The following is a 9,638-nucleotide window of genomic DNA, read 5'->3' on the forward strand; positions in this document are numbered from 1 at the left end:
TACGAGGAGGTGTATTCTGATTTCGGAGCTTACATCTTCGTTCCGAAGAAGCTGGAGGATGGTGAAGGGCTCGTGCCAACCTTTTGTAACAAGTGGCCGCAATGGGCACAGTTTTGGTTTTACCATCGCGTGTGTACTGACTCAGAGGTTTAGGATGCTGAGGCGAATAGAAGAGAAAAAGCTTCGCCCTTGGTTTCGAAGTTGACCCCGCTTTCAGGGGTTCGCATGCCTTCATTTTCGACCTCCCGTGTAAATGAGGTGAGGAGCGGGGAGGCTTTCGTTCTTACTTCCCAGTGGTAGATCAGCAGGGATCTGGTTGAGGAGTGGGTGGCCCTTGGCCGACAGCCACTCTGTGTTTACACAAAGTTTGAGAAGTTTGTTGACTTGGGCGGTTAAAAGGGTCCGGAAGTAGAATGTTGAAGGCCGAAAGATTTTAGGTCCGATGAATCTTTCGTCGCCTATGTCGAAAGCCAGGCTGAAAAGATTTGCAGAGCCTACCTTGGCAAGCAACAAGAGCCTAAGATTGCTAGCCTTGGTTTGAAAAGGAGGCTGAACCGGATTTTTGATTTGATGAGAGTGGCATATGAGGATCGGCCTGTTCTGGAGGAGAAAGTTGTGAAAGATACCGGCAAGCATGTTTCGGAGGTTGGCCGCCAGCCGGAACGCTTCAACAAGGCCGCTGGTAAACGCAAGGCTCGCGAGCCCGCTGATGTGTGGATTGGGCGTGACCTGGAGAAACCTGTGGAAAGGAAAAGTCGAAAGGTTTCTTTTTACCTTGGTGAATATACTGAAGAGGCTAGCTGTAGTGATAGGGTGAGTCGGTTCGGAGAAAGCAGCTTTGTTTTTTTGTTTGAAAGGATGGCTTTCGGTTTTGGCTAACAATATTTCTTGTTTACTTGCTTGCTTTCGCGTTATTTCAGGTCGATTCGCCTCTGAACCCAAGTCCGATGGCCTCCCAAAGAGTTTCTGCGGCTGCTGCGAATGCTTTCAATGATGACATTTCTGTCATCGATCCCCCACTTTTGCTAGGGGGTTTCAAGAACAATTGCGCCCCTGATGTCGTTGTTTGTGATGATGGGGAGAAACGGCAGAAGTCGTTTTCTTCGCGAAAGCCGCTGGAGAACAAGGCCGCCGGAACAAGCGTCGGTAAGGAGAAGGTCTCTTCTTCTTCGGTGAAGGAGAAGTCCGTAGAATCCATCCAAGGTAAGACGCAGTTCTACCATGAATCAATTCGCTTATCCTAGGACATGGTAGAAGGACGACTTTTGGGTTTCGGCTGCCTGATTCTAGCACTGAAACCTGGAGACTATGGTGAGATACGGTTTTATTCGGGGTCCAGCTCTTCTGGTGAACTGGATTCCACGAAATAAGAATCTTATCGCATTGCTCGTTTTCTAGGGGTCCCATCGGATGCCCAGATGGCGTGCGGGTTTAACTTCGGCAATATCGGACTCCTTCCGGCCAGCGGCGAAACGGCTGCAAAATTTTCTGAGTTTTGTGACCTAATTGGATTGGAGGAGTCCAAACTTGCCAAGGCCAACGATTACCACCTGATCAGTGGAAGCTTCCCTTCGTTCGATCTAACTTGATGTGCCATGTTCTTTCGGCTTTGCTAACTTGCCTTGTCCTACTCCTTTCAGTCTATACTCCTGAGCCGGAGCCTTCGGCAGCAGAGCCTTCTCTATCACAAGAATATTGACGAGGATAATGTGATGAAAACTCGTCGTATTGAGGAGTTGGAGAAGGAGGTTGCCAGCCACTAGAAAAAGAAAAATGATGAAAGGGAGAGCCAGAAGACGGCAGAAGCTTACCACTTGAAGCTGAATGATGAGCTTGCTTAGGTGCACCAAGCCAAGATTGATGAGGCCGCCTCGTTCAAGAGAAAAGTGAAAGAGATCGCGGCTCAGTACTGCCGCTGCCTTCAAAGTATCGGCTGTGATGCCCAGCTTCCGGCAGAGTATGGCGCCGAAGTGTTTTTGGGCTAGCTAGGCGGCGAGGTCTCGGCCCTAGAGGACCATGTGACTCTGGGTCGAGATTTTGCCATAGTTACCGCCTTCAAGGCCGTGTGCACCGGGCTTTACGATGCCAGTTGCGACCACTTAGAGCATCTCGTCGTGAAAGACGTTGATCACTACTGGCAAGTCCCGTCTGAAGCCAATGCGGTTAGCAAAAGGTTTTTCAACTCGCTCTGGTCTATGGGCGGTAACGACATGGCCATCATGAATGCTGCCCTGTCACGCGGGAAGGTAAGTACTTGTTTCATGGGACCTTTCGCTTGAGCTATGTCTTTCCCTGCCTTCGTTTGTCTTCCTTACTTGCTTTTTGGGTTGCTTTTCTTCAGACCTTAGAGGCGAGGAAGGCCATTTGCGCTATGGTGGAGCGATACCTGAATGAAGGGTGTGGCTCTTGAGAAGGGGCCGATGCTTCGCCTGTGGCTTCGCCAGCTATTTCGCCTGCCGTGTCGCCTGTGCCCGGGGTCAAAATCTCCGCTGCCGGTGCTGCCTGGAAAGCTGGGAATGACGTGGTACTTTGGTTATGGGGGCAAGATACTTATGGTGGTTGTTGTAAAGACTTAACTGTTGACATGTTGTTTTAATCATTTCGGTGCGCTGGCTCCGCCACTTGATGTTAATCCTCTCATGATCCGTTGCGGCGATTTTTTCGCTGGTGGTGCGTTGTGGGTTCGGTACCGTCAAAAAGTTTGAACACTCGTCTTTCCGATTTCCTGGGATTACGGAATCGACGTATGGGCCGAAAGGAGGAGTACTTGCAACAGTTCTTTGCTTCTCTTGATCGGTCTGTTTTGGCAAACAGGCGTCGCCTTCGTAGACGGCTTTGGCGGGCGCGCGGTGAATCGCATGCCAGTTCCTCGGCCGGATTGCAGGACCCTAAGGAGGAGCCGATTGATCATGAAAAACGTCGGTACAACTTTTACTATAGATTCTATGGTGATGGCACCTAAATTTCGGTGAATACAAGAGGATATCGCTTGGTGCATGCTTACTTAAGTTGCGCCAAGTCTTGTTGAATATAAGGGGTTTTAGGTTTCTTCCTTGTGACTTAGAAAAATCGACACCTTCCCCAACCTTTTCGTAGGTGTTAACGGTAGTTAACAACCAATTTAAACCGTCAATTAAACATGCATAAGGCCATAAATATAATCACCAATGAAGGTTTAGGGGTTTAAACTAATAAATTCCACAAGTTTTGGTGAATCTGTGTTTTCTGCAGGGTTTAATTAGAAAACCGTCAATGACGACCTAATTGTCAAAGGAAAATACGGAGTTCCGCCGTGGTACCTACGTGAGAAGACTATAGAATGGTCCAGAAGCCACGTCACCGAAGCGGAGGGCCACCGCCTGACAGGTGGGGCTGCCCCGCCCCTATGGGCCCCACCTGTCAGCCTCGTCGCTATGTTGGTTTCCCACCGCCTTTGAGGATGCATCTAGGCCATTGCTTAAGTCAGTTTGATCTAAGGACTCACGTTGGACCCTCTGGGCTATATAATCCAGCCCCTGCCTCTTCCTCTAGGCATAACCTAAGTCATCAAGTCATTTAAGAAGACAGAAACCCTAATCTCCTCAGAGCTCCTCCTCCATATCATCATAGCTAGTTAGGATAGATCTAGAGGGGGGCAAGTAGGACTTCACTTGGATTCCTGATATTGTCAAGAGCGTGGTTCGGTATAAACTTTATACCCCTCTCTCTCTTGTTTCTCAATTATTTTTATATGCTAGTTACAATTGTTATGACAATCTCAGTGTTCATCTTATTCATGTTCTTCGTTATGATGTTCAACGTCTATGTTGATTATATACTTAGTATAGATAGTTTATCATTATGTTTATGCACAAGTTCGTATAGCGCTCACTCTAAAGTACACGGAGTGGGTGGTCGATATTGTGTAAGCGTGGTGCTTATACATTTTTTACCTACGGATACACCCTATATTCTGGATCATGTGATAGATCGCGGATGTGACACCACCGTTGAGTCCTTTGTAGTCCACTCCCCGAATATAGGTGCACGTAGGGTCCGATTATGAAGGTAGAACGAGTTCTACCCTCAATCTTCCTTAGTAATATTCCTTATGTGTAGATATGATGATGATTATAGCATGATTACTAGGTGTAATTGCACTAATCAAATGCATGCTTTGACTTGTAATTAAGAATGACTTAGTTATTATTCCTCTAATATTCTACCTGACCATGCTAACGCTATAGAAAGGAGTGCTTTGAGTGATTTATCATTATTATTACTTATCATTTATACATATCTTATCCTATGACTTATCCCTATTGTGAGTAGAGTAATGGCTATGGTTTATTTCTCCTTCAATAGTATAAGTTATCAATACATGTCTGTCAATGAAATATGGTCAGCAGTCTACCTAGGGGTATGCCCAAGGTAGTAGATTATTGGCAGACAGATGCGCAAGCAACAAACAAGATGGTAACGCAAGACAGACACAAGGTTTTATCCAGGTTCGGCCGCCGTAAAGGCGTAATACCTACGTCCTGCGTCTGATTGTATTATTGTATGTCAATGAGAGATGTTTTTTAGAGGGGTCCCCTGCCCACCTTATATAGTCTGGGGGGCAGGGTTACAGATCTAGAAACTAATCCTAGTCAGTTACAATTACCATAGGTGGCCGGATAAGGATTCCTATTCTAACCGACCAGGATCTTGCTTGATCTCCAAATTTGCCTCGACTCCTTGCGCAGGACTCTGAACAGGTTGCCCAGGCCGCACGTCGTCTTCTAGTGGACCGGACCCCCTGATCCGGGCCGACCCAATCCTAGCCATAAGGGTATAGGGGTTAATACCCCCACAGCTAGTCCCCGAGCACTATGTATTATGCTGCGACACGCCGTTCAATCTCCTTCGATTAATGCGATCTGCTTCATGTCATCTCCAACTGATTAAAACATTGACCAATCGAATGCACTGGCATTCTGGTCAGAACAGAGAGCAGAAGACCACAATTATAGCCAAACATTCCGGTTGTCTGAAGAATGCATGGTGCTCTTAAAGAAAAAAGAAAAAGATTTCTTTCCTTATCAAGTGTGCCCACTTGTATTTCTGATAAGAAATGTAAGTGACCCTTAGACAGTAGTAATCCTGGCAATCAGTCAAAGCGTAGGGGTCGAGAAAATAAACACATTCACCGCAAGGTGAAGTGTGCCCACTTAGTCCCCGAGCCTGGTAGTAGGTGACGTAGGCACGTGGTGCTAGGGTCTAAAAAGAATTCCCAGTTAAGTTGAGAATCCAATCGTCGTACAGGCGATACGAGATGCACCGGCAGGTGCATCGTACCGATGTAGTCCCCGAGCTTGCTGGAAGGCGAGGTATGAGCCTTGTAGCAAGGTCCAAATAAATGCCTCTCGACTGTATGTGAGTACACATCACATGCAGCCGAGGAGAGCAGTCGCCGAGCAGTGGTTGGAACAGTCCCCGAGCATGGTAGTGGTCGGTGCAGCATGGCAGTGGTCTGGACAGTCCCCGAGCACGGTAGTGGTCTGGATAGTCCTCGAGCACGGTAGTGGTCTGGGCCATCCCTGAGCACGAGACGTGCGGCGAAGAAATAAATGCCACTTGTACTATTATTTAGTGTATTCATTTATCTTCTTACTCTGTCAAGTCCAATCTATCACGTCTGGTCAAAAAAGTAGACGAGTATAGCACATCATACTGCCTTCTTGTCATTTCAAGCAAATAGTCACTTAGCCCCTGTATGGAGGTGCGTCAGTGTGGGCCCTCTCACACTGGCGACGAAGAGGCGCATACACTGATAACGAAGAGGCGCATATATTGGCATAGATCTCGAGGTTGTGAAAACAACCATCTGCAGCGCGTGCGCACGTCTCCCAAGAATCTCGAGCAGACGAAACAGCAGAACTCTTGGTTATTTATAATATAGAATTGGTAAGTTACTTTTTATCGAACCCCATTACCATTCACCGCCACAGCCTTCTTCTTCCTCTTGCCAACCCTAATACCTCGAAATCATCTCTAATCACCCCTCCACCGTTTCCACCTTCATCAGTAAGGGTGGAATCATGGCGAAGAGTGACGCCCAGAAGAAAACCGGAGTCATGGCGAAGGAGTGGTGGAAGTCAAGAAGCAATGAGCAGACCATCGAAGACCTCATCATCATGGGAGTACTCCACAACGAGGAACTCGTAGGATGGCTCACGCCGGAGGGCGAAGGGTACCCCGATCCACAACCAGGTGAGATTATGGTTTTCGAAGATTTCTTCAAGCGGGGTTTTGGGGTTCCAGTGCACCCTTTCCTTAAGGGGCTCTGTCTATATTACGAGATTGGGATTTGCAATCTGCATCCCAACTCGATTCTTCTTGTCTCCACCTTCATTCATCTTTGCGAAGCATATGGTGGCTTCCAGCCCCATTTCGACTTCTTTCGCCATCTTTTCTGTCTACGGAAGAAAGGAAGCGGCGGCTCGAAGATAGCCGGAGGTGTGTACCTCAATCTACATGACGAGATGAAGGCTCAGTACCTACACTACCCTTGGAACACGTCACTTGACGACTGGTACAAGAAGTGGTTCTACATCCGCGAAGAGCCAAACATGATCACACTGTGCGACATGGGGTTCATTCTGGAGAAGAAGACCAGCTGGTCAGAGAAGCCTGAGCACCTAGAATAGATCCCAGAACTACTTGGGATGATCCCATGGAGGAAACTAGATGGTCCGAGCATGGTCAGGAACTTCATCAGCCAAAGGATCCAGCCCTGCCAGAGGAGGGTACATCCCGGCTACGTGTACCAAGGTAGCATAGACCCAACGAGGGCCAGGCAAGAGGCGCTTGACAAGATCGAAGTCAAAGCCAGGATTGGAGAGCTATTCAACTTAGCTAATCCAAATTATGTCAGATTGAGCGACATCGACCACGCTTTCAAGCTCGCCCGACCTCCCCCAAAGGTAAATCATTCTGCCTTGTACCCATAGTTTTATGTTGTAACAGAAACTTACTGTGTTATCGCCTTTGTGTTTCCTAGATTAATGGTCGTGATAGAGCAACAGTGTTCGTATCGACACCCCCTAGTGTAGATTGGCCGCAAGTTGGCAGCCCAACCGCCCAGACCAGCACTAGGACTGAAGACATCGACTAGGTGGTACTCGGAGTTGGAGAGGAGGCAGCGGCCAAGGCTGCTGGTAAGCGGTCGGCGGCCAGCAAGCGTCGTCAAGCGATCTTCACTTTGTCAGATGATGACATAGAAGAGGGAGAGAACACAGACATCTTCTGACTTGTCCCTTGAAAGAGGAGGAGGCAACTGGAGTCAATAGAGCAAGGCAGCTCCTCCGTGCTGGTGGGACCCACATCGCCGACCACTGTGGTGCGAAGGACAAGCGGTGGAGGCGTCGAGCACCAAGCCCCAGCATCGGTGCTGGATGTAGACGGAGACTAGGTGTCACCCACATAGCAGGTGGAGCAAGCACGGCCAAAGAGACGTGCCTTTGCCACATCATTCCGCGCTTCCAATATGTAAGTATTAGTAACTTTGATGTAAGCTTGCAATTTTCATTGATTATGGTTGCCTTCGGAACCATACCTCAGATATACCAGGTCGGCATCCACCAAAAATCTGGATCAACTAGCTGGGAGTGGCATGGCTTCACCGGCAATTGTAGAGAAGACTGCCTAGCAGCCGATCATGGAGGAAAACATAGCAGAAGGTCCATCAGAGCCTCAGACCACAAGCGGTCAGACAACAGTCTCCGAGCAAGGGGTTGAGGCAAGAGCTGAGCCAAGCACAAATGCTCCGAGCACTAACCCTACTAAGGGCGACACTTCAGCACCAAGGGTAATAGACCAAACCAAGGAGCAGCAGCCGAAAGTGATAGCACAGAGCACGTTTGCCGATGCTATGGCCCGTGGGAAGGCCATAGTGACCACAGAAGCTGCAAACCCCAGATCAGCACCGCTACCCGAAAAAGAGGCCGAAGAGGATGAAGTAGAGGAGGTCCTGGGCCGTCCCTAGGACAAACAACAACATGTATATGTGTCGCGCTGGCAGAACGACCAATGGGTTGTTCATGAGGAAATCCTAGAGGTCGAAGAGACCATGAAAGTTGAACGAGTGGCGAAACATCTGGTGACGGAAGTCCAGGTATGTTTTGCTTGACCACCTGATCTTGCTATCCAGTCAAACTATCTTACTTAGATTTTTACATGCATGACTTAATGAAGACCGCAAGGTACCGAAAGAAGTGCTTCGACCAGATTGAGGGGATCACAGCAAGCAATAAAGAACTAGTGGCCGAGGTGGAACGCTTGCGCCACCAACTTGAAGCCGCCAACCATGAAGGATGGAGCAAGAGGCGCAGAACCAGAACCTAGTCGTCCAGCTCAGTAACAAAGAGCAAGAAAGAACAAGTAAGTTGTCACTTTATCACAACAAGTGCATGACATGTGTTGTTGCATTGTTGGTAGTAACAGCTGTAGTGCAGGCTTAGAAGCCGAAGTAGTCCGTCTCCAAGAGGAGAATAGCCGTGTGGTCGTAGAGTGTGATCGCCTGAAGGAGGACAACAAGAAACTGGCGCACGAACAGTCGCAACTCCGGGACCACACAACCAAGATGAAGGAGGAACTAAAAAGTAAGTGTTCTAGACCACCTTGCTCACTTTTGTTGCCCGCTTTATTTTGTCTTGGTATGATGTTTTAATGACTTGTGCGGTTTGCAGTTTTAAAAGTCAATGCCAAGAAGCATCTAGAAGCCATGATGAAAGATCGCGATGGCTGGAAGGCGCGGTGCCTATAGATCACCGAGGATCAGGACACATGGAAAAACCGGTGCTAGGAAGTGGCAACCGGCATTTTGCCGGTCCTCAACCTTATCGACCTAGCGCTTACAGAGGAAGTGCCAAGGACGCCGTAGCTTGGACTAGTCAATAGATGCCGAAAGGCATGGGGATGGTTTCAAGAGTTTGTGAAGGAGGCAGGTGAGTACACAGGCGCACATGTGCTAAGCATGGTACGTGCTCACTACCCCTTGATCGATCTCAAGCACCTAGAGGCTGGATACCCGAAGGAGGTAGATCCAGACAAGGCTGAGGAGCTTCAGATGACCCAGCTGGACTTGTCGGCAAAAATAATTGGTGACATTAACCTGTGTGGAGGCGGCATAGCACCTGTACATTGTATGCCATCAACAAGTCAGCTGGAAACACCATCAGTTTTGAGCCAACCGGCAAAGCCTGCGGTCTCGACCAGCTAGGCATCGGCGGGGCCATCTTCTTCAGCTCGACCAGTACAAGAGTCCTCGAGACTCGAGCACAATGCCAGGCCCAGCGAGCAGCAGGTGCTGCATAACCTGACCAGCCAATAGTATTGGCTATAGCTATAGAAGAAGATGTAGTTGTGTTATTGTAAACTTAGACCTTTTCAGGCAAGCTTGTAATAACGTAACTGTATATCATCATAAGCTTGTTTGTTTTGTGAAAATTTTATTTAAGCTTGAATCTCACGTTGGTGTAACTAAGTGAGAACATGTTAGCGTTCTGTTTAGTTGTACTAGTTTAGTCGACACATCATCCTGACAGGTTTGTATGGCCCTAGTTTGTCTTGTGGTCAGAGTGTGAGGAGCATAGCTTGTGCACACGTAGACGCAG

General features: G+C 48.3%; 1 protein-coding gene across 1 annotated transcript; it reads left to right on the plus strand.

Annotated features, from left to right (window-relative positions):
* The first annotated feature begins 570 nt into the window (after window positions 1-570).
* On the plus strand, window positions 571-2,582 carry LOC136491694 (uncharacterized). The gene is made up of 4 exons (XM_066487955.1): window positions 571-813; window positions 921-1,203; window positions 1,399-2,246; window positions 2,342-2,582. The coding sequence occupies exons 1-3, from the start codon at window positions 571-573 to the stop codon at window positions 1,587-1,589; spliced, it is 717 nt and encodes a 238-aa protein (XP_066344052.1). The 3' UTR covers window positions 1,590-2,246; window positions 2,342-2,582.
* The last annotated feature ends 7,056 nt before the right edge of the window (window positions 2,583-9,638 follow it).

The sequence above is a fragment of the Miscanthus floridulus genome, chromosome 11 (assembly GCF_019320115.1).
Source record: "Miscanthus floridulus cultivar M001 chromosome 11, ASM1932011v1, whole genome shotgun sequence".
Classification (NCBI taxonomy): Eukaryota; Viridiplantae; Streptophyta; class Magnoliopsida; order Poales; family Poaceae; genus Miscanthus; species Miscanthus floridulus.

What these genes read in the sequence shown, in the direction of transcription:
- LOC136491694 (XM_066487955.1), top strand. Translation starts at nt 571, where the DNA reads ATGAGAGTGGCATATGAGGATCGGCCTGTTCTGGAGGAGAAAGTTGTG. An exon ending in AGGCTAGCTGTAGTGATAGG is followed by an intron (nt 814 to 920) that starts GTGAGTCGGTTC and finishes GCGTTATTTCAG; the next exon opens with GTCGATTCGCCTCTGAACCC. An exon ending in GTCCGTAGAATCCATCCAAG is followed by an intron (nt 1,204 to 1,398) that starts GTAAGACGCAGT and finishes CTCGTTTTCTAG; the next exon opens with GGGTCCCATCGGATGCCCAG.